A 25,138-nucleotide genomic window follows, 5' to 3' on the forward strand; every position below is an offset into this window, starting at 1 on the left:
TTATACTTTATCCACTTTGACAGGAATCTTGCAGACAATATGCCCATGACGTAGTGGATAAAGTATTGCATATTCCCAATTCGACAGAAATATTACGAAATTCAACAGAAAGATTCTCGAGTTTCACACGATACACCTGAAGAAGGTTGGAGGTTATATCGACCGAAACCACTGTTAAAATGATACTCAAAATGAGAATAGTACTAATAACCCATCCTCATCTCAGATTCAGGATCGAGAAAACAATTGATTTTGCTTTAACTATGTATCAGCATTAAACACAATTTTATACTAGAATTACACAGACCATTTATCAGTAAAAAAAATAAAGAAATAATAAATAAAAAATAAGGAAAGTTTATAACTTATGCCTTCCTTTGATAATTAATCCTTAAAAAAGCTCTAAAATCAAAAATTGGTTACATGGCCTTCAAATCCCCCCCTTTTTCACAGAGGAGTCACCACTTGTCAAGGCCTGGAGGCCACTAGAGGATAAGGGTTACTGGGTATACATTAGTCAATGGAATTATAGCGTAGTAATCATAAGTAGTGGAAATTTTGTAAATTGGATTACTTAGGGGGACGATTCATCAAGAATTTAATTACGTTGAACTTGAAGATAATCAAATTGTAATCAGCTGGAGAGCAGGTAAACGGAACAGAGTTCCACGAAAGAAGCTTTGTTTATGGAATCTACGTTCAGGTTTAGGCACAGAAAATAGCGTCGGAAATTATTGATAGTGGTTTCAGCTAAACAAGTGTTTTTCGTGAACATTTGGCGATGGGGGACCATAGATTGAAGCTCAGACGAGCACTTGACATGAAAATAACGATAAAGCAGAGACAAACTCGCAACGGAAAGAGGTTGCAGGGAAGAGAAAGGTATCATCCACTTAGCTATAAAGTCTTTTTGAACTCTGTCAAGGCAGGATAAGCTGTTTCTTGCAACTCCTGCCCAGATGTGGAAACATTACTCCATCATTGGCCGTACTTGGCTTTTATATAGGTACAAAATTGCATCTGGCGGGAGATATCTACTGGAGTGGTAGAAAGGTCCTGCCATTTTCCAGCGGCCTTGGCAACGGATTTGATGTACACGTTCCATTTCAGATCAGGAGTAAAGGTTAAGCCCAGAAGCTTGTCACAACATGGAGCCTCCCCAAGACGAGAGCTATTCATTTCAGTTGATGCCAGATGGTGATCAGCGCGGTGAATACCCTATCAAAGGCTTTTAATATGTCAAGAGCAACTGCTCTAGAAAGGAAGTCTCAGTCAAGAAATTTACTAATTCTATGAGATATAACCATTAGCACATCTGCTGTAGATCTAGCAGAACGGAAACCATATTGCATGTCACTAAGATTATTTTTGCTGGGTTGGTTGACTACTTCTCTATTTAACAGGTTCCAGCATCTTACTCATGATGCACAGGAGACTAATTGGTCTGTACTGAGAGGAAGATGACCGATCACCAGAATTCTTAAATACAGGGCAGGCTGGTGAGGTTTTCCAGGGCGTTAGGAAGCAATTCTCCTTAAGACAACGCTTTGAACAGAAAATGGGTGATCATTTTACTTTATAAAAAAATTTTTTTTAAATAAACAAAAATAATGCAGAAATATTTTTATTTTTACCGGTAAAATTTTCAAGAGGTTTATATAAATTGTATAAAAAAAATAAATTTACAAAATTTAAAAATCTTATCTTTTCGCACTTTGAAATCTATATGGAATTTCAAACTGAATCTTTCATTTCAACAGGGGTAGATTGTTCTCATTCCCTCAGCGATAAGTGTTCATTTTTGTGTTTTTCGTTATTATCAACTGTAGTGTAAAGATAAAACCTTTAACTTAAAAAAAAAAAAAAAAAAAAAAAACCCTCATAACTGTTAATCAATGCCTTTAGTTGTTGCGCTACAACGATGCAAACAATTCTGCCAATGCTGCACATCCAGACAGGACAATGTTTGAAGCTCTTAAAATCCATACTATAATTATTCAAATGGACGTATTGAGAAAAAGTGAGAATAAAAAAAACAAAAAAAAACACTCCTACCAGATCATGGCTAAAGATAGGAGAATAATCTATTATTGTGGACTTTGGTTCGAGTATACATCTCGTCGCCCAGAGGAAGAATTAATTTGTGATGCGACCTTTCCTACCTCTGTGTCGTAAGCATATTATTGGACAACTGAAAACCTGAAAAACAATCACTAAGCCAGACTCCGACTGAGCTCCCAGGTCCATTGGTGATCAGCCTTCGATGAAGTCACGATTACTTGACCGTCTTGCGTGACCCTTACACAGGACAGCTATGCATGGGCTCCCAATGGTTCAGGACAGGGAAGACTTTGCCTTAATTTAACCAGGGAAAATGCCGTTAAGAAGGCCGTAGTTTACATCAAGCAAAACGTGAAAATAACCAAAAACGACAACAGCATTCTCAGTTATCCTAAATACAAAATATATTTCGTTTCATCTAAAAGATAAATAAAATCAAACCACTCATTTGAGAAAATATATGAACCAGATATTCGATGCTTACGCTAAATCTCATCCAATACAAATATTTTCAGGTCGTTATAACCGAGAAAATTGGCGCGTTTTGCAGGAAAAATTCAGACGTCTGTACAAAATGAAGCCACATAAGTTATAAAGCAGACTTGGCGGAAAAAAAAATCACATTTAAGCAAGCAATCTTTTTTCACAACAGCAATATTGGATAGATACCAATACAACCGACAGATAGTAATGCATGTTCACATGTAAGTATCAACTCAGAAGGGTAATTAAAAATAACTTTTCGTTCTTATCAATATATACAAAATCAATACAAAATGTGTGCAAAGTAACTCCCTATTATAAAGCACACGTAACTTATTACGGAAACAAAATTGCAAATAATGAATAAGTGAAAATATATAGGCGAGAGTTTTATTAAGAATTTAATATGGCCGCCAGTGTTCCACACCAGTTTTTCAACTCGCCTGGAAACCGCAGAGAAAAAAAGTCACACACACACACGCACACACACACACACACACACAAAAAAAGAAAGAATGGGGGGGGGGGGATTCACACACAGAAAAAAAAAAAAAAAAAAAAAAAATCACAGAAATTTTCTTTCTTCCTGTGAAAGAAAAAATACACCAAGAAAGAAAGAATTCACGAAGAAAGAAAGAAAGAATTCACGAAGAAAGAAAGAAAGAATTCACACACAGAAAGAAAGAAAGAATTCACACACAGAAAGAAAGAAAGAATTCACACACAGAAAGAAAGAAAGAATTCACACACAGAAAGAAAGAAAGAATTCACACACAGAAAGTAATAATTCACACACATAAAAAAATAACACAGAATAAAGAAAAATTTGCACACAGAAAAGTAAATTGGCCAATAAAATTTTGTGATTTCGCAGCGGCCCTAAAGCGCTCCTTTAATCTAAATTTACGCGGGAAAATTAGATAGTGGAAGGAAGGGCAAGCATTTGAATGTCATGTTCGAAATGTTGGCCATGGTTCGCAAAATGAGACGAAGTGGTAAATTTATGCAACTCATCAGGAAAAATGTCATCTGAAGACACGGAGATATCAGTCATGTCAGAGTCCTGGAAACTATGCTCGATATCCACAAAGCTGCAGCTTGATTGGGTGTCGTTCCACATGGAATGAAGGTCGCAATCGGATAAGTATTGCTGCATAAAGCTCTCGTCACCAAAGTGAATATCAGTGTTTTGAATATTTGAATTCAAACTGAAAAAGTCGACATTGTTTACGTCATCGTCCCCAGTCGTTTTCGTATTTCGGTAGTCTTGAGAGTCTTGAAAAATATTATGATCATTCGAAAGTGGAGAATTTTCAAACATGAGTTGATCAGAAAGAGAGTCGAGAGTAAAGTAATTCCGTTCATATGCTAAAGCTGTTCGGTGGAGTATTTCCAGTTTCAGATCAATATCGAGTCGGTGGCAAAAACGGTGCGGTTTTATAAACCTCCATTGGCCTTTTGTTGTTACGAAGCGTCTCTTCTGTTCTATCGTATTTAGAATCAATAGACAGGTTGCGGTGTTTTCGTCCTGCAAGTAACACGAAGCAAACGAATGTGAAAATAGAAACGGATGATTCGCGGGACGAGGGTAAAAAAAAAAAAAAAAATAAAATAAGAACCAGTATCTGGGAAAAGGGTAAAATGGTTTGGACAATCTGAAACAGAACGGTCAACTGGGGTTATTATGATACGTATAGACGGCATTTATTCTGCGTCGCCTTCGTTTTGTAGAGGAAAAAAAAAGGAACAGAAGAAAAGAAATGGGAGGTGGGGGTGAAAAGAATGGAAATGAGAGATGGTGGCGGAAGAAAAGAGAAATGGGGAGAAAGAAAAGAAAGGCAATGGAAGGGGGGAGGCAGAGAAAGGAAATGAGAAAAAAAGGATAGGCAGAGTAAAAAAAAAAGGATAGGCAGAGTAAAAAAAAAAAAGGATAGGCAGAGTAAAAAAAAAAAAGGATAGGCAGAGTAAAAAAAAAAGGATAGGCAGAGTAAAAAAAAAAAGGATAGGCAGAGTAAAAAAAAAGGATAGGCAGAGTAAAAAAAAGGATAGGCAGAGTAAAAAAAAAGGATAGGCAGAGTAAAAAAAAGGATAAGCAGAGTAAAAAAAAGGATAGGCAGAGTAAAAAAAAAGGATAAGCAGAGTAAAAAAAAAGGATAGGCAGAGTAAAAAAAAGGATAAGCAGAGTAAAAAAAAAAGGATAGGCAGAGTAAAAAAAAAGGATAGGCAGAGTAAAAAAAAAGGATAGGCAGAGTAAAAAAAAAAAGGATAGGCAGAGTAAAAAAAAAAGGATAGGCAGAGTAAAAAAAAAAGGATAGGCAGAGTAAAAAAAAAGGATAGGCAGAGTAAAAAAAAAAGGATAGGCAGAGTAAAAAAAAAGGATAGGCAGAGTAAAAAAAAAGGATAGGCGGAGTAAAAAAAAAGGATAGGCAGAGTAAAAAAAAGGATAAGCAGAGTAAAAAAAAAGGATAGGCAGAGTAAAAAAAAGGATAAGCAGAGTAAAAAAAAAAGGATAGGCAGAGTAAAAAAAAAGGATAGGCAGAGTAAAAAAAAAGGATAGGCAGAGTAAAAAAAAAGGATAGGCAGAGTAAAAAAAAAAAGGATAGGCAGAGTAAAAAAAAAAAGGATAGGCAGAGTAAAAAAAAGGATAAGCAGAGTAAAAAAAAAGGATAGGCAGAGTAAAAAAAAGGATAAGCAGAGTAAAAAAAAAGGATAAGCAGAGTAAAAAAAAAGGATAAGCAGAGTAAAAAAAAAAGGATAAGCAGAGTAAAAAAAGGATAGGCAGAGTAAAAAAAAAAAGGAAAGGCAGAGTAAAAAAAAAAAAAGATAAGCAGAGTAAAAAAAAAGGACAGGCGGAGTAAAAAAAAAAGGATAGGCAGAGTAAAAAAAAAGGATAGGCAGAGTAAAAAAAAAGGATAGGCAGAGTAAAAAAAAGGATAAGCAGAGTAAAAAAAAAGGATAAGCAGAGTAAAACAAAGGATAGGCAGAGTAAAACAAAGGATAAGCGAAGAAAAAAAGGATAAGCAAAGAAAAAAAGGATAAGCGAAGAAAAAAAGGATAAGCAAAGAAAAAAAGGATAAGCAAAGAAAAAAAGGATAAGCAAAGAAAAAAAGGATAAGCAAAGAAAAAAAGGATAAGCAAAGAAAAAAAAGGATAAGCAAAGAAAAAAAGGATAAGCGAAGAAAAAAAGGATAAGCAAAGAAAAAAAGGATAAGCAAAGAAAAAAAGGATAAGCAAAGAAAAAAAAGGATAAGCGAAGAAAAAAAGGATAAGCAAAGAAAAAAAGGATAAGCAAAGAAAAAAAGGATAAGCGAAGAAAAAAAGGATAAGCGAAGAAAAAAAGGATAAGCGAAGAAAAAAAGGATAAGCGAAGAAAAAAAGGATAAGCAAAGAAAAAAAGGATAAGCGAAGAAAAAAAGGATAAGCGAAGAAAAAAAGGATAAGCAAAGAAAAAAAGGATAAGCAAAGAAAAAAAGGATAAGCAAAGAAAAAAAGGATAAGCAAAGAAAAAAAAGGATAAGCAAAGAAAAAAAAGGATAAGCAAAGAAAAAAAGGATAAGCAAAGAAAAAAAGGATAAGCAAAGAAAAAAAAGGATAAGCAAAGAAAAAAAGGATAAGCGAAGAAAAAAAGGATAAGCGAAGAAAAAAAGGATAAGCAAAGAAAAAAAAGGATAAGCAAAGAAAAAAAAGGATAAGCAAAGAAAAAAAGGATAAGCGAAGAAAAAAAGGATAAGCGAAGAAAAAAAGGATAAGCAAAGAAAAAAAAGGATAAGCAAAGAAAAAAAAGGATAAGCAAAGAAAAAAAAGGATAAGCAAAGAAAAAAAGGATAAGCGAAGAAAAAAAGGATAAGCGAAGAAAAAAAAGGATAAGCAAAGAAAAAAAGGATAAGCAAAGAAAAAAAAGGATAAGCAAAGAAAAAAAAGGATAAGCAAAGAAAAAAAGGATAAGCGAAGAAAAAAAGGATAAGCGAAGAAAAAAAGGATAAGCAAAGAAAAAAAAGGATAAGCAAAGAAAAAAAAGGATAAGCAAAGAAAAAAAAGGATAAGCAAAGAAAAAAAGGATAAGCAAAGAAAAAAAGGATAAGCAAAGAAAAAAAAGGATAAGCAAAGAAAAAAAGGATAAGCGAAGAAAAAAAGGATAAGCGAAGAAAAAAAGGATAAGCAAAGAAAAAAAGGATAAGCGAAGAAAAAAAGGATAAGCGAAGAAAAAAAGGATAAGCAAAGAAAAAAAGGATAAGCAAAGAAAAAAAGGATAAGCAAAGAAAAAAAAGGATAAGCAAAGAAAAAAAAGGATAAGCAAAGAAAAAAAAGGATAAGCAAAGAAAAAAAAGGATAAGCAAAGAAAAAAAAGGATAAGCAAAGAAAAAAAGGATAAGCAAAGAAAAAAGGATAAGCAAAGAAAAAAAGGATAAGCAAAGAAAAAAGGATGAGCAAAGAAAAAAAGGATAAGCAAAGAAAAAAGGATGAGCAAAGAAAAAAAGGATAAGCAAAGAAAAAAAAGGATAAGCGAAGAAAAAAAGGATAAGCAAAGAAAAAAAAGGATAAGCAAAGAAAAAAAAGGATAAGCAAAGAAAAAAAGGATAAGCAAAGAAAAAAGGATAAGCAAAGAAAAAAAGGATAAGCAAAGAAAAAAGGATGAGCAAAGAAGAAAAAACGGATAAGCAAAAAAAAAGGATAAGCAAAAAAAAGGATAAGCAAAAAAAAGGATAAGCAAAAAAAAGGATAAGCAAAAAAAAAGGATAAGCAAGAAAAAAAGGATAAGCAAAAACAAGAAAGGATAAGCAAAAAAAAGAAAGGATAAGCAAAGAAGAAAAAAGGATAAGTAAAGAAGAAAAAAGGATAAGCAAAGAAGAAAAAAAGGATAAGCAAAAAAGAAGGATAAGCAAAGAAAAAAGGATAAGCAAAGAAAAAAGGATAAGCAAAGAAAAAAGGATAAGCAAAGAAAAAAGGATAAGCAAAGAAAAAAGGATAAGCAAAGAAAAAAGGATAAGCAAAGAAAACAGGATAAGCAAAGAAAACAGGATAAGCAAAGAAAACAGGATAAGCAAAGAAAACAGGATAAGCAAAGAAAAAAAGGATAAGCAAAGAAAAAAAGGATAAGCAAAGAAGACAAAAAGGATAAGCAAAAAAAAGGATAAGCGAAAAAAAAAGGATAAGCAAAAAAAGGATAAGCAAAAAAAAAGGATAAGCAAAAAAAGGATAAGCAAAAAAAAAAGGATAAGCAAAGAAAAAGGATAAGCAAAGAAAAAAGGATAAGCAAAGAAGACAAAAAGGATAAGCGAAAAAAAAGGATAAGCAAAAAAAAGGATAAGCAAAAAAAAGAAAGGATAAGCAAAAAAAGAAAGGATAAGCAAAGAAAAAAAGGATAAGCAAAGAAAAAAAGGATAAGCAAAGAAAAAAAAGGATAAGCAAAGAAAAAAGGATAAGCAAAGGAAAAAGGATAAGCAAAGAAAAAAGGATAAGCAAAGAAAAAAGGATAAGCAAAAAAAAGAAAGGATAAGCAAAAAAAAGAAAGGATAAGCAAAGAAAAAGGATAAGCAAGAAAAAAAAGGATAAGCAAAAAAAAGAAAGGATAAGCAAAAAAAGAAAGGATAAGCAAAAAAAAGGATAAGCAAAGAAAAAGGATAAGCAAAGAAAAAAAGGATAAGCAAAGAAGACAAAAAGGATAAGCAAAAAAAGGATAAGCGAAAAAAAAGGATAAGCAAAAAAAGGATAAGCAAAAAAAAAGGATAAGCAAAAAAAAAGGATAAGCAAAAAAAAAGGATAAGCAAAAAAAAAGGATAAGCAAAAAAAAAGGATAAGCAAAGAAAAAGGATAAGCAAAGAAAAAAGGATAAGCAAAGAAGACAAAAAGGATAAGCGAAAAAAAAGGATAAGCAAAAAAAAAGGATAAGCAAAAAAAAGAAAGGATAAGCAAAAAAAAGAAAGGATAAGCAAAAAAAAGAAAGGATAAGCAAAAAAAAGAAAGGATAAGCAAAGAAAAAAAGGATAAGCAAAGAAAAAAAGGATAAGCAAAGAAAAAAGGATAAGCAAAGAAAAAAGGATAAGCAAAGAAAAAAGGATAAGCAAAGAAAAAAGGATAAGCAAAGAAAAAAGGATAAGTAAAAAAAAAAAGGATAAGCAAAGAAAAAAAGGATAAGCAAAGAAAAAAGGATAAGCAAAGAAAAAAAAGGATAAGCAAAGAAAAAAGGATAAGCAAAGAAAAAAGGATAAGCAAAGAAAAAAGGATAAGCAAAGAAAAAAGGATAAGCAAAGAAAAAAGGATAAGCAAAGAAAAAAGGATAAGCAAAGAAAAAAGGATAAGTAAAAAAAAAAAGGATAAGCAAAGAAAAAAAGGATAAGCAAAGAAAAAAGGATAAGCAAAAAAAAAGGATAAGCAAAGAAAAAAAGGATAAGCAAAGAAAAAAAGGATAAGCAAAGAAAAAAAGGATAAGCAAAGAAAAAAGGATAAGCAAAGAAAAAAGGATAAGCAAAGAAGAAAAAAAGGATAAGCAAAGAAAAAAAGGATAAGCAAAGAAAAAAGGATAAGCAAAGAAAAAAGGATAAGCAAAAAAAAAAGGATAAGCAAAAAAAAAAGGATAAGCAAAGAAAAAAGGATAAGCAAAGAAAAAAGGATAAGCAAAGAAAAAAGGATAAGCAAAAAAAAGGATAAGCAAAGAAAAAAAGATAAGCAAAGAAAAAAGGATAAGCAAAGAAAAAAGGATAAGCAAAAAAAAAAGGATAAGCAAAGAAAAAAAGGATAAGCAAAGAAAAAAGGATAAGCAAAGAAAAAAGGATAAGCAAAAAAAAAGGATAAGCAAAGAAAAAAGGATAAGTAAAAAAAAAAGGATAAGCAAAGAAAAAAAGGATAAGCAAAGAAAAAAGGATAAGCAAAGAAAAAAGGATAAGCAAAAAAAAAAAGGATAAGCAAAGAAAAAAAGGATAAGCAAAGAAAAAAGGATAAGCAAAGAAAAAAGGATAAGCAAAAAAAAAGGATAAGCAAAGAAAAAAAGGATAAGCAAAGAAAAAAGGATAAGCAAAGAAAAAAGGATAAGCAAACAAAAAAGGATAAGCAAAGAAAAAAAGGATAAGCAAAGAAAAAAGGATAAGCAAAAAAAAGAAAGGATAAGCAAAAAAAAGAAAGGATAAGCAAAAAAAAAAGGATAAGCAAGAAAAAAAGGATAAGCAAGAAAAAAAGGATAAGCAAAGAAAAAAGGATAAGAAAAGAAAAAAAAGGATAAGCAAAGAAAAAAAGGATAAGCAAAGAAAAAAAGATAAGCAAAAAAAAGAAAGGATAAGCAAAAAAAAGAAAGGATAAGCAAAAAAAAAAAGGATAAGCAAACAAAAAAGGATAAGCAAAGAAAAAAGGATAAGCAAAGAAAAAAAGATAAGCAAAAAAAAGAAAGGATAAGCAAAAAAAAGAAAGGATAAGCAAAAAAAAAAAGGATAAGCAAGAAAAAAAGGATAAGCAAGAAAAAAAGGATAAGCAAAGAAAAAAAGGATAAGCAAAGAAAAAAAGGATAAGAAAAGAAAAAAAAGGATAAGCAAAGAAAAAAAGGATAAGCAAAGAAAAAAAGGATAAGCAAAAAAAAAGGATAAGCAAAGAAAAAAGGATAAGCAAGAAAAAAAGGATAAGCAAAAAAAAGTAAGGATAAGCAGAAAAAAGGATAAGCAAAAAAAAGGATAAGCAAAAAAAAGGGATAAGCAAAAAAGGGATAAGCAAAGAAAAAAGGGATAAGCAAAGAAAAAAAGGATAAGCAAAGAAAAAAAAGGATAAGCAAAGAAAAAAAAGGATAAGCAAAGAAAAAAAGGATAAGCAAAGAAAAAAAGGATAAGCAAAGAAAAAAAGGATAAGCAAAGAAAAAAAAGGATAAGCAAAGAAAAAAAGGATAAGTAAAGAAAAAAAGGATAAGTAAAGAAAAAAAGGATAAGCAAAGAAAAAAAGGATAAGAAAAGAAAAAAAAGGATAAGCAAAGAAAAAAAGGATAAGCAAAGAAAAAAAGGATAAGCAAAGAAAAAAAGGATAAGCAAAAAAAAGGATAAGCAAAGAAAAAAAGGTTAAGCAAAGAAAAAAAGGATAAGCAAAGAAAAAAAGGATAAGCAAAGAAAAAAGGATAAGCAAAGAAAAAAAGGATAAGCAAAGAAAAAAAAGGATAAGCAAAGAAAAAAAGGATAAGCAAAGAAAAAAAGGATAAGCAAAGAAAAAAGGGATAAGCAAAGAAAAAAGTGATAAGCAAAGAAAAAATGATAAGCAAAGAAAAAAAAGGATAAGCAAAAAAAAAAAGGATAAGCAAAGAAAAAAGGATAAGCAAAGAAAAAAAAGGATAAGCAAAGAAAAAAAGGATAAGCAAAGAAAAAAAGGATAAGCAAAGAAAAAAGGGATAAGCAAAGAAAAAAGTGATAAGCAAAGAAAAAATGATAAGCAAAGAAAAAAAAGGATAAGCAAAAAAAAAAAGGATAAGCAAGAAAAAAAGGATAAGCAAGAAAAAAAGGATAAGCAAGAAAAAAAGGATAAGCAAGAAAAAAAGGATAAGCAAAGAAAAAAAGGTTAAGCAAAGAAAAAAAGGATAAGCAAAAAAACAAAAAAAAAGGATAAGCAAAGAAAAAAAAAGGATAAGCAAAGAAAAAAAGGATAAGCAAAGAAAAAGAGGATAAGCAAAAAAACAAAAAAAAAGGATAAGCAAAGAAAAAAAAGGATAAGCAAAGAAAAAAAAAGGATAAGCAAAGAAAAAAAAAGGATAAGCAAAGAAAAAAAGGATAAGCAAAGAAAAAAAGGATAAGCAAAAAAACAAAAAAAAAGGATAAGCAAAAAAAAAAAAAAGGATAAGCAAAAAAAAAAAGGATAAGCAAAAAAAAAAAGGGGGGGAGACAGAAACTAAAACGTATTCTGTAAATGAATAACAGCTAGGTTATGAAACTTCATACATTTTATTGTGGCAAAAATACCCAGAAAATGTCATTTTACTACGTTTGCTGTAAATTATCCGTTTTTTTTTTCTTCTTGCGAGTTTTCGGTTCAACTATTTTGCATTTTTATGGTACAGTCATATAATTAAATAAAGAAAGGCGCCAATAGGGGGGGGGAATTCTGTGTAACTCGGATACAAGAGAGCTGTCGGAGCCGAAGAAGCCGCCTCTTCTATCCGGGTTACACTGTATTACATTTTTATACGCTTATTTTAGAAGTTACTCCGTATCGTTACTGAAAATTAAAGCTATTAATACAAAGCAAATAGGACCAATGACAAATTAGAAACAATTATTTAAATACACATGAACATAAATATCACTTGAAACAGAAAAAAAGATCACTATAGCTGCAATAATTCGTTGCGCTTTTGTATTTTCTTATTCCAAGATGGATGCGAATCAGCTGTTCTTAGGATCATGTTTTGCTCACGTATTTTTGTGATGTTTAGCAAAATAAAGTCAAACATACTGGTAAGCGCAAAAAATGTGGTACATTGACGGGAAATATATTTCCCCGTTGGCGTATTGTGAAAGTATTTTTTATGTAAATACTTATAAAGTTTATGATCCAATCTCCACCAATGCAGCTTCAGAATTTTCCGGAAACTTCAAGAAACCGGAATATGCTGAAGCGATTATCCAAGTAGCTGTCAAAAGAAAGGTTTCGGTGAAATTCATCAAATCATGAAATTAAAAAAAAAAAGACTCAACACACCATGTCAACGAAAAATTCCTTTCCCATGTTAAGAAAGGCTTTCTAAATAGAAAGCTACCTTTTTTTTTTAACCATGAAGAAGGAGACGGCATATTTTGAATTAGTCATCTAACAGTCACCGCTTCGGCATCTTTTGGCAGCTTATGTAACCTATCAGAAGATGCCGACGCGAAGTTGTCAGAGATTGGGTCATAACTTGGACATGTATCCTTATTTTTAGTTTTTGCGCTTACGAGTCACCAATTATTAAGATCAAAGGCCACTCGAGGATAAGAGTTAATGAGATTACTAGATTATCAGTTGAATGAATATGATTAAAAAAGGGGGAAACAATTACTGTTTTCAACTACCGATCTCATCTTAGAGTGATTCTCGCCTTAATAAGCGGCAACTGATTTAAAAATAAATAAAAATGTTACTAATGAAATCATTTAATGCGGTTACCAAGCGACTCCATAAGCCGGTGGCGAATACTGGCGCCCATATTGTTCTGATAAAAATTATATTTCAATCTACATAATACTCTGCACGTTACACTTTGAAAAAGGTCAAATACCATGTTTGAAGGCCAAACTGCTTTTAAAAAAAAAGGGGGGATTCAAAATTTCGCTGTAAAAAGGCCAATCTGGTAACACTCGGCAAGAATATGAAAGTCACCCCCCCCCCTTCATGTACTTTCATTTTGGAGTATCATAATATTCGAAAACGAGGCCATTATTATCTCTTCTCTTCTTCTCTTCTCTTCTTCATATAAATAAAATGAACTCATTTTTTCACGTCTGATTTTGACATTAATAGGATTGAAAATCAAGATATTTCATGCAAATATAATATGCACAAACGGCAGAACAATATCTGAGGTGTGTTATAGGCTTATTATTTCTCAAATTCCTCTATAATCTTAGATTTCTATACTTTTTCTGCTGAGAAGTCACGGCCAAAATCGGTTAAGATCAATGGAAGTGGTAAAATATTTTCTCTCTAATAAATTCCCCCTACTCCTGCCACCACTTAACACCGTTTGGGGATCGTTCACAAGGAACAGTTGAGAAGAGAACATCGGTTTGGCTTCGTAGTTCTTTCATGTGAAGTTATTTGAAATCACTAAACTAAGCTGCAGTGCTCTGTGGCGTAGTGGTTAGCGTGCTGGACAATTCACATTATATTTTCACGTTCGCGCCGACCTACCGTAGTCGTTTTTTTTGTTTTTTTTCCCTAAACAACTGGAATGGACTTTTCTTGGTGGCCGAACTGTTAACGTTGCAGATGTTTTTTTTTTGTTTTTTTTTTCACACTTTATTTTCCTACTTTTACTCATGACTCCGGGTTTGATCCTTCCTACTTACCTACCATAACATTTTTTAAAACTCCCCCCCCCCGTCCCGGAAACAAACACTCGGGCAACGCCGGGTACCCCCGCTAGTATTTATAATAAAACTAATTTTTGCGTTATAAAAAATATTAACTTTATGAAAACGTATTCGCTGATTAAATATATTTCTAGTTCTGTGGAATTTCCACGGGTCCTGCTAGTAATACATTATTAGCAATAACAATAATAAAAAAGACAAAAAAAAAAAAAAACTCGTTTTCGAAATCGTTTGTATTTAATAGTAACTCCTTGCACAAGATCAAATTATCTAGAAAAGAACAAAGCTGGATAACTTAATTTCTCAAAAGTGAAAAATAACACTTACAGAAAGGGAAATCATTTCGAGTTGATATTTATGAAGACAATCCCAGTACTAAAAAATAGAAATACATAAAGGGCATTTTAAGTCAAAGGTTTCTGAGAGAGAATTTAAAAAAAAAATAAAGATAAAAAAAAAAAAAAAAAAAATGGAAGAACCCTTGCTAGTCGAAAGATTTAAAATAACATACAATAAAATATTACGATTTCTTAAAGGCATTGTGGAAAAATGAATTATAGTTCTAAGAACGTTATATTAATAGTATTATGAAAATATAACCCAGTGCTTGGCCTTCGGGCCAAGATCAAAGTGTGAGAACTTTAGCTAGGATGAAGCATAGACTAGCAAAGGTACAGTGATGAGAATGACCATAGACATCATTCTCCAATTTTTGAGTGGCCTTGTGCCTAATTTTTTTTTTTTTTTTTTTATTACTGTTTTGTTGTAAACTTTTCAGAGTAAATAAAAAATATAACTAAAAGTGTAGTATCTGTTTTTCAGAGGCGGTACTTCAATTTTTTGTTCTCAGTGAAAGGGAAATCTTACACGACGGAATCAATATTCATTTTTTCCCCCTTTTTATTCCTTTTTCTCCACGTTAAAAAACGACCCTGGTGTCTAATTGTCCCGTAGGGAGGCATTGTAAATAGGAACAAGATGTTAGGTAATTATTTTTTAAATATATTTCAGAGTAATATCCCTTTATCAAGTTATCGAAATACGAACCGGACCAAAAATTGGCTTCGTCATTAAAAAAAAAAAAAAAAAAAAAAAAGAAAAAAAAAAATGTTGGGGGATGTGGATTAAAGCAGTATCCGACTCTCGGACTGCTACATTACTTCATGGAAAAGAATGTCTACTACTGATAACTTTTTTTCTTCTGCATTGGTGCACTTGTGTGAAGGTACATTTTTGGTTTTCAGTTGGGACATTTGGAGAGTGCATAATTGGGACAGAAAAAATGCAATTTAAGAATTCGCTAAAAAATTCTCTGAAAATGGCCGTAACAATACTGAACGTTAACACCTTGAATATGCGCAGCATCGTACGTTTAACTGTTGACCAGAGAAAAAGACTTAACAACAACAACAGCTTAGCAACAACATCAAAAACCTAGCAACAACAAAAAAGTCTTAAAAAAGCAAAAAAAAAAAAAAAACACTCAATGATTTATCTTCTCCTGAAACATGTCTGCTGTGGAGAGGACATTTACTACACAATCAAAAAAGACGATATAGGTGTTACAAAAACTTCCTGTTCATGTTTTACTTAAAAAAAACTATTGTGTTATAAGTTTCTTATATTTATTTTATTTAAGTGAAAAAAAAAATATCTTCGATTTGGTCCTGAAATTACATTTGCTTGCCCCTGCTATACACTCTTCAAATGTCCAAAACTGAAAACTAAAAAAAGTTGTACCTTCGCACAAGTGCCTTTTTTTCTTCTTTTATATTAAATCTTAAGCATTTTAAGGCAAATAGATAACGAATGCTTAGACATATCAAAATACATTTGACTAATTTCTCATTTGTATTTTCTTTTTTTAATAATTTTGTCGCTAATAATAACGTTCATATAAAAATATAAAACATCTCGTCATTCAGAATTTTAACCTAGTGCTTTAAAGGGAGTAGTCATTTTACTAAAGTAGTTTAAAAATAATTTGTTATTACAATTACACGAATATTTTAAGAAAAATTACAATATTGTCGCATTTTACTTATTTTCTTTATTAATGTTATAAAACTTACATTAAATTAAGTAGTTAAACAAAAAATTTGTTTTTACAATTCTTAGAAAAATAGAGTTACTTCCTCTAGAACAATAAATTAAACTTCCAAATAGCTGTTTTCCTGTTTTACTCCATTTAAACCACTTATAAGCAAGAATAGTTACATGACCGCGTACCTCAGTACCAGCCAATTCTCATGTGTAACCACCATTCAACATTGCAACACCATTCTCATGGGTAAAATACGCAGCATAAGTGCAATTACCATTTTCATGTAGCATTATAATTTGTTAATTAAAAGGTTAATAGAATTGACTTATTTATTTTTATATTTTTATTTATTTATTTTTATTTATTTATTTATTTTTATTTATTTATTTTTATTTATTTATTTATTTATTTATATTTATTTATTTATTTATTTTTATATTTTTTATTTATTTATTTATTTATTTTTATATTTTTTATTTATTTATTTTTATTATTTTTATTTATTTATTTTTATTATTTTTATTTATTTATTTATTTTTATTTATTTTAATTTATTTTTATTTATTTTTATTTATTTTTATTTATTTTATTTATTTTTATTTATTTTTATTTATTTTTAAATATTTTTATTTATTTATTTATTTTTATTTAGTTATTTATTTTTATATTTATTTATTTTTATTTATTTAGGTGATTTTATGGTAAAGTGTAAAAACTAAAATGTTAGCGACAGACAAGGGTTCACTTTCAGTTCTTGCTATATGTGCCATTCTTAGCAAATACACCCCCCTCTACCTACTCTAAATTTAAGTTAATTTTTCTAATTTTCCACCTCAAGTAAAATAGTTCGGTGCTTCTATAGCTGACTCTGCACATCGGCTCGAGTGTTTCCGATTGCAATTTACGGAACAAACCGGAAATAGCTAAGACAACTAATGATTAATTACTGAATAATCTATATGTAAATAGGATAGCGTGTGTGTCATTTTGTGTGTGTCACGGTTACATCCGAGTGACTGTCGTTTAATTGTTATGGACTTCCATTTCTTGTAATAAATAATTTTACCAAGAATTCTTCATAAGTTTTGGTTTCAGTTATAGCTGAAGGAACTCAAGTTATAAGTTTTGGTTTCGATTTCATATGAACATATTTTTATTTTTGAAATCGCAACTTTATAAAATAAACAAATCGATAGAAAAATTAAGCCTAATAATATACACGAAATCTGCATAAATTAAAATATATTTAAGCGTATTTTATGACCTGGTTACGCTGGGCGTTCCTGCTAGTTTAGATAAATACTTTTGCAGTTTTAACAAAAGAGCTACAATAATATTAGAGCTTCTCCATTTACGCTGAACATCTACAGAATGCCAACATCAATGTATTGCATATGAAGTAGTCCTCTGTGGAATTTCCAATTAAACTCAATAAATTAGAAAAAGGTTCACTACGTACCCTTGATTTGCCGATTAATCGATCCACAATATTTTTTTTTTAAACAATTTTTTAAAAATACTTTTTACTCGTTTTTATTTTTTTTTTTTTTACCCTTAAAATGAGAATCAATATTATGGATTTTTAAAAAAAATGTTTAACATGAATTAAAAATAAAATATTTTGTTTTCATTAAGTGAAAAAATGAAAATGAAACTAATAAATTAATCATTGACGTTTATTTAGGTGACGTCAAAGCTGTAATATGACAAGCTGCCCCTTTTAGTTATGCAAATGTAAGGGGATACTTTTACAACCTAAACTGCATATCTGCTCAAAATGCCAATACTTACGTCATCAATTCAGAGTTATATCATAAATTTCCGGATGTTAACGAAGTTAACCGAATTGTCTATTATTTTTTATTTTTTATTTTTTTTTTACTCTGACTCTAAACTGGACCCTAATCGATCATATCTCTGATAATATAGATGCAGCACTTTCCTTAGATAGTAACGCACAACTTCATGTGTTTGGCATAGATGCAGCTGGAAGCTCTATTTATAGCTTCTATATGGCTAGGTACGAGCAATAATAGCGGATGAAGATAGGGGGACATAGTCTTGAAAGCTGGTTTATCAATTTTTTTTTGTAGGTTACCGACTACTTTGGGATTGTATTTGAAACATTAAAGCCTAAAGTTAATTTACAAAAGGAAAAAAAAAATATTTGTACGCGTGAAAAAAAAAAGTTATAATGAAAAATGTTTTAACGGCGACATTTAGAAGTTGACGAATTCAGCTAAATTCTTAAAGTTAAATAAATTCATTGTAAAAATCCTTTTGAAAGAGAAATATTAGTTGTCTGGACCCATATCAAGAGATAGTTTAATAAAGTCTAATGTTGAATGTTTTAAATTGAGGGGGGAAAAATATTTTCTACGTTCGCCAAGTTCGCCGACAAAGATTCCACTCCACCGCGTCGAGCGGACAAGAAAGAAACTCGTCCCAATTCAAGAAATAATGGCTTTTTATGTTTTATAATTTACAAACTCGACCGTGTCTCAATTTGCATAAGACGTTTTTGTTTCGTGTTGGCCGCCTCCAATAACGAACAATTCTTTCTGGTTGCAATGGTCTTAATGGTTCTATGGCTCCGTTCCTCTCTCTCTCTCACAAACACCCAAATGACATCCGCGCTAACCAAGTACGCTACTATTTTCCCTACCCCCCTTGATCTCATGATTACAAACAGGCAGGGATGTAATATCAGCCTTTGTCGGGTACTTCTTCGAAGAGGAATGATGCGGGCCTCATACTCATGTGTACTCTCGTCTGTAGGTCGGCTTTCAATAGACACCTCATCAGTTGGGAGGTTACTAGCATCAGAATCACTGTCAAGCGGATCTGAATCCAGATTAGCCGCTCACCATCCTCAGAATCACTCTCGTCACGTGATACGTGCGTCCGTATTACTGGTCGAAGGTCTTTAACGTGCCGAGGCACCCCATCAACTTCCACAGACTGCGGGCTGATCACTCCAGTAACGTGGCAGTGTTACATTTGTTGTGCATGTGCACCTACCACGCGGGTTTTTAACCCAAACGAAGTCTTCTCTTTCATACTTCCCTCCAGTCACTTGTGGCTTGAGCAGTGGGTTAGCTTCAGCACCTTTAATTCGAACATCTATGTAGCACGTCAGATGGTGTGTTGGAAGGTAAAACGTCATCCTTTAGGGTGACGTTGTGCCAGTACACCGCCTCCAATAACGAACAATTCTTTCTGGTTGCAATGGTCTTAATGGTTCTATGGCTCCGTTCTACAACTTCGTTTCCACTAGGTGAGTAGGCACATCTAAACTGCAGATCTATGTTCACATTCTTTGCAAATTCTCCAAACTCTTTACTGGTGAAAACAGTAGCGCTGTCGGTTAGTATTTCCATCGGCGGGCCTCGCTCAAGGAAAATATTCTCCAACTGTCTCATAACGGTGGTCGCATCTGTCTGACGCAGTTGCCGCCATATTGCAAATCTAGAGGGGCCACAGCCGATGATAGTTAGAAAATTCTCACCATTGTGGTGGGTTATGTTCATTGCTAATCTGCCCTGGTTTTTCTTCACGCGGAGTTTTCCTTTTTTCCGGATTTATGATCGACAGGTTTCACAGGCTTTCACAACGGATTTAGTAGTTTCTTTTGACACCTGCGAGTCAACCGATCTGGCAAAATATAAAGTCCGTTTCACGCCTGGATGTCCACATTGATGATGGAGGTCAACCACCTGGTCCTCCTCATAACATTAATGCAGGAGCGCCTTAAGGGGTTAATCCTCGGACCGCTATTATTCTTGATATTCATAAACAAGCTCCCTGATAATATTGTGTCCGAAATGTGTATATTTGCTGATGTACAACGCTCTATAGCTTGCATGAGGGAAGATTCATCGGAAATATTCGGATTTTTCCGTTTCTAGTTGGAACTGATTTTGTCACGACTAAAAGTTTCTATTACCTACTCCTAAAAACCTCTTCAAAGGGTCAGATAAAGCGATATTCCAGATTAACCCATTTACATGTAATACTGCTTGTAAAAAGAATACCACAAAAATGTTTATGTACTTACCTGTTAGGTTAAAAAAATATCGTACGCCAAAATGTATGCAAATTCATCCAGTACTTGTGTTTAAAAAAATAAAAATATTCCTTGTCTTTAAAGCCGAAAATTGCGACAGACCGCTTCCATTTTTTTTATTAAAAAAAAGAAGAAAAAATGCATGAATTTGCGTATTTTTTAATCTAAGCACAAAGTTTTCGTGTAATTTTCGAGAATTCATTTTTACAAGTAGTGTATATAAGTTAATGGAAGAATCACAAGTCCTAGCGAATATGGCGTCATGTAAGAAATAAACCGAGAATATTAGATTCATTTAAAGAGCTTTCTTCATAATGCGTGCGTAAAAGAAAAAAATACCGTCAATGCATAATTTTATATCATTTTTATGTAACTGTTTGCCTGTATATATATAATGTGCGTGTCAGTTGCCTGACATGGCTATATGGGAAACAACCGAAGCAGCAAAACTGAAGCTGCCTGCCAGGACACTATATAATCGTAATCGTACCCCATTTCCAAAAGAGGAGATATATAACATGAGAAATATTTGGAATCCAGTCTCCCCTTGTTATTTCAGCTCATTTGAAACCATAGCAAATTTTAGTCTCCCCTCCAAATCCAGAAGTTTTGGGGATATATATATATATATATATATATATATATATATATATATATATATATATTTCATTCAAATCTATGTTAGTCATCCATCACTTTTAATATGACACATTTAATTTGAAGTTTTAAAATGCTGTCGACCATTGATCTAGGGAGCTATAATTAAAAAAAAAAAGAAGAAAAATCTACAGTTCGAAGAATGCAATACTTGGTATTTAACAAAATAATCTTTTCTGCGCGTTTGAAAACAAAAATATTTTAGTCGATAGTTAACTGCGTGAAAATTCAACACTAATAATTCGGCATATATACAAAATACACGTTTCATATATATATAATACACAGGAATCACCACTTATTAAGGGCCGGAGGCCACTCGAGGATAAGGGTTAATGTGTATAGTCAATGTGATTATAGCGTTTTTAACACAAGTAATAGGATTTTTGTAAGTTGGATTACATAGGGGACGGTTCACCAAGAACTTGTTTACATTGGACTTGAAGACATTGTAGTCAGCTGAAAGCTGGTAAACGAAACGGAGTTCCACAGGCGTGCAGTTTTAACAAAGCTCGGCTCATGGAATCTACATTTAGGTTTAGGCACAGATAAAAAGTGTGGGAGACTATTGGTAGTGGTTCTGGCTAGACGAGTGTTTTTTTGTGAAAGTTTGGCAAGGGGAGGCATAGATTGAAGCTCAGACGAGCACCTGACATGGAAATAACGATAAAGCAGAGAGACTCGCAACGTCTCTTCTGTGGAAAAGAGGCTGTAGGGAAGAGAAAAGGGCATCCCCCACTAAGCTACAAAGTCTGTTTTGAACTCTGTCAAGGCAGGATAAGCTGCTTCTAGCAGCTCCAGCCCAGATGTGACAACAGTACTCCATCATTGGCCTGAATATTGCTAGAGTTTCACCAACAAATATTAAACTTTGACGAGATATGAAGTCAAACTGGCGAGACAAACATTTGAAAAATACGTTTTCGTAAATTTGATTTGTACGAGTTTTCCATGTTGAGAAGCCGATTTTTAAAATTTTTTAGATGACATGCTGAATGTTCGAGTGAAAATCTTTTTAGATTTACGTAATTAGTTTTTTTTTTTTTTTTTTTTTTTTTTTTTAGATGCAGAATCGACAATTAGTTTTTTTAATGGCAGATTTGGGAAGTACCGGTTATTTCGAGTTCAGTTTGGTAATTTAGGAAGAAAATGAACATTCAAGCAGCGTTTGCAAATCGTGTATATTTATTTTGCAAGCCATTTTGAAACATTTGATGAACAAATAATTTCACAAAATGGACCCGTTAACTGGCCAACTCATTCGTGCGATTTTACCCCCTATTAGATTATTTTCTTTGGAAATATGTAAATTCCTATATATACAATGATAAATCAGACAATAAACAACTTATAAGGCAACATTGAGCATGTTATTGCCCAAATACAGCCCAATTTAATACGTAGGGTTTTTGAAAATCAGACCTTTAGATTACGCCATATACGCGCGAGGACCATATGCTCAAAATACTTTTTAAATTATAAATACCAGAAATTAATCTTTAGAATAAACCAACTTTGTACAATAAAAATATTGGTGCTAGTGCAGAGAGTGATCTGCGCTATTTTTTAAATCGTATTTCCAAGTTTAATTAAAGTTTTTTTTTTTTATTATTATTCAATTGTAAGGTTGAAGTATAGAATAGGTACAAGACACCCTTCCCTCCCACTGTTAAGAATGGCTTTTTAAATAATAACGTTATTATTTACGTCTGGATCACTCTCTGCACTAGTACCAAAATATTTTTCTGCGATTTATTTTTAGTTTTCCGCCTCTATATAAAAACATTTAGAAATAAAGTGCACACGTCTTAGTTTAATAGCTAATGATATCGTCCTGCCGCCATTTAAAAAAAAAAAAAAAAAAAAAAAAATGGCGATAATACTAGCATATTTGCTAATTTTACGAGTTTTAAATAAATTTTAATGCGCAATATTAAATAGATTTCAACTCTAAAACGTTCAGCGTGTCAATCTTAAACATTTTTATCACCTATACATTTTTTTTTTTTTTAACTGCCTTAGACGCTTATCTTAACGTTTACCCATCCACCTATTTCGGTAAAATCGTTTCCTACTACTTTGACTAATAATTCAGAAGCGTATTTCCAATTTATTGATTTCAGTCCTGCATTTGCACCGCCCCCTAAAAAAGCATTGAAACGCTAACACTAACCTTAGGTTCACGTGACAACACCCCCCCCCACTAAATTTTTTTTTTTTTTTTTAAAGCGAAAGAATAAAGAAATTATGGTTATATTTACAATGTCTCCATTTCCGACTTACCCTGCAATGTTAAGAACGGTTTTTTCGAAAATAGCCTAATTTAGAAAAGTCATTCTTATTATGGGAGGAGGGTTAACTTCCGTACATTTACCTAACAATTTAATGAAAAGATATTCAATTAAAAAAAAAAAAAAAAAAGCGGCAACAGGAAGTGGAGCGCAAACACGAATCGTAACGACAACCAAAATTATACCCTCTTGTAATCTATTTGCAATCTTCCTTCCCCTTCACGCACATATATTTTGAAAAAAAAAAAAAAAAAAAAAAGACACCCCCCCCCTCCCATCTGGGCCATCCAAGAAAAATACAACTTGTTTGGAAAAATGTTTGTTCTGTTCGCCGAGATTTCGTGACTCGGAAATCTCCATAAACATGGAGAATCTTTAGCTGTCTATTCTGCATTAGCACCAATAATTCTAAAATTTGAACGAAAATATTAATACCAAGCTGTAACGAAGACGTTGCAAGAATAAATGTAAAATTCGAAGTCAAGCGAACAAGCAATACTTACTTGTAATTACTAATGACATGAGACTTTAGCAATCACATTTAGTAGGACGGATTATTTTTCCACTTGGGCGGAATAATCCAGTCAAAATTGTATCTCGTTCCTTTTTTAACTGAACAAAGCAAAGAAGGGTGATACACCCCCCTATTAAAAGTGAGATGGATTAATCCTTCAAATATATTAGCCGGGCACATGTTAATGCAATAAGCCAGGTTTATTCCTTTTTTTTTTTTTTAATCCTAAATTTAAGTGTTGATAATTACTCAATTAGGTAAATGCTCGATTTGCCAAAGAAGCGGGTCAGTTATGCTAATGCTGTATCATAACCCCCCACCCCACCCCGTAAGAAAAAAAAATGATAAATCTTTACGATGTACGCCACCGTGACAAAAAGAAAAACATCGTACACCAAAAATCACGTCAATTGATCAAGTAGTTTTATTTAAAAGAAAAATCAAATTTTGTGGCTGAACAACAATCATGCGACGCCATTCTGAAATGCATCACTGGTTAACTCCTTAAAATAGCTTTTCAGAAATATAGTTTAGAATCATTCTTATACATCATCTTATGCCTACGATTTCTCATTAAGCGCTTAAAATTATTTCATAAGAAATAAACCTGTTCGTATAATTTGCATTCTTCGGACTACTATTCTCTTCTTAATTGTTATTTTCACAACGTTTTGGCCGATGTAACCTCTGTTTATCTATTTCGAAACACGAGTAGTGTCAAGTGCCTAAGTTAGAACGAAAACAAAATGGCTGACATGAATCAGTCATCCGTGAAGTCTCGATAATCATTCAAAAATTAGAAAATACTGATATAAACCCTTCCAACAAATGTCACCGTGTTTCGAAATAATAAATGCTTTAAAATAAGTTAACCCACGAAAACTTTATCCAGGCAGGTAAAAGAGTAACTTATATCGATTTTTGTAACATTTATTGTAACATATTTGTATTTTTTTTACCATTTTTTTTTTGTTTTATTGGCTATACTGTTAAATATCTGGGGGGTTTTTTGTTTTTTTTTTAAACCACGCATTGCATATTATACACACACTAGCAGAACCCATAAAAATTTCACGGAATAAGAAATTTTTCTTGGTTGTATTTTTCTTCTTTTTTTTTTTTTTTTGGTTTTACTTTTGCTGTAGTTTGTATATGTCCGATCAGGACTTGTCGCTTATATGGATTAGTTTCCGCATTCGAAGGTTTTCCTGCAGATTTCAGCTGTTTTCAGAATTACCGTCTATTCCATAGTTCAGTATTCCTCTCAATTCCGATTTCTTCTAGTATTTTTTCCAAATTTCTTGGGACTGTTGCTAGTGCTCCTACCAAATGTCACCGTGTTTCGAAATAAGAAATGCTTTAAAATAAGTTAACCCACGAAAACTTTATCCAGACAGGTAAAAGAGTAACTAATAATAATCGTACCATTTCTCATTGTGTGTTTCTGTTCTGGTATTATATTGAGTTTCTTCATGTTCCATATTCCTTTCAGTTCTTTGGCAATTTCTGAATATTTGTTTCGTTTTTAAATTTATAGTTTGTCAGTTTCTTTTTAATTATTATAACATCTGCTTTTTTTTTTGCTTGAATAGGTTTACTTGTTTATATCTCCATGTCGCAAAGGATTTTGTAGTTTTCGTTTTTCTGTACTCTCTCTGCTTTGTTCGCCTGCTTGAATTGTAGTCGTCTGCGAAGCTCCCAATGCACTGCCTTCTCAGTAAAGTATCCTTTTCCTAGCCACATCCAGGTGTTTTCATGATTCTCTTTTTTTTTTATTCTGATAAATTTCTTATGTAGCATTTTCTGTTAGTGTTATAATTAACTCACTAGGAGTTTTTTCACAGGCTATCAAATATTTCTTTCTGAGAATAACCTGTAGTGTTCCTTAGAGTCTGAGTGACAACAAGTCTCCCCAGATTTCCAGTGCGTTCCACCTCTTCTTCTTACAGAGTAAAGGAGAATGAGAGAAATACATTGCTAAGAGATAGGCGG

At 32.1% G+C, this 25,138-nt stretch overlaps 1 protein-coding gene across 2 annotated transcripts; it reads right to left on the reverse strand.

The window, feature by feature from the left end:
* Nucleotides 1-3,185: 3,185 nt before the first annotated feature.
* Nucleotides 3,186-23,269, reverse strand: LOC145241537 (uncharacterized). 2 transcript variants are annotated; one of them, XM_080104602.1, is made up of 3 exons: nt 19,676-19,785; nt 13,902-13,949; nt 3,186-4,072 (listed from the first exon to the last, which is right to left on the reverse strand). In XM_080104602.1, exons 2-3 carry the CDS (start codon nt 13,914-13,916, stop codon nt 3,461-3,463), a joined length of 627 nt encoding a protein of 208 aa, XP_079960728.1. In that variant the 5' UTR covers nt 13,917-13,949; nt 19,676-19,785; the 3' UTR covers nt 3,186-3,460. The 2 variants fall into 2 exon arrangements, with proteins under 2 accessions (XP_079960728.1, XP_079960720.1); XM_080104594.1 differs by lacking the exon at nt 19,676-19,785 and adding an exon at nt 23,136-23,269 and having other exon boundaries at nt 3,192-4,072.
* Between the last annotated feature and the right edge of the window lie 1,869 nt (nt 23,270-25,138).

The sequence above is a fragment of the Euprymna scolopes genome, chromosome 2, assembly GCF_053919585.1.
Source record: "Euprymna scolopes isolate OS-2025 chromosome 2, ASM5391958v1, whole genome shotgun sequence".
NCBI lineage: Eukaryota > Metazoa > Mollusca > Cephalopoda > Sepiida > Sepiolidae > Euprymna > Euprymna scolopes.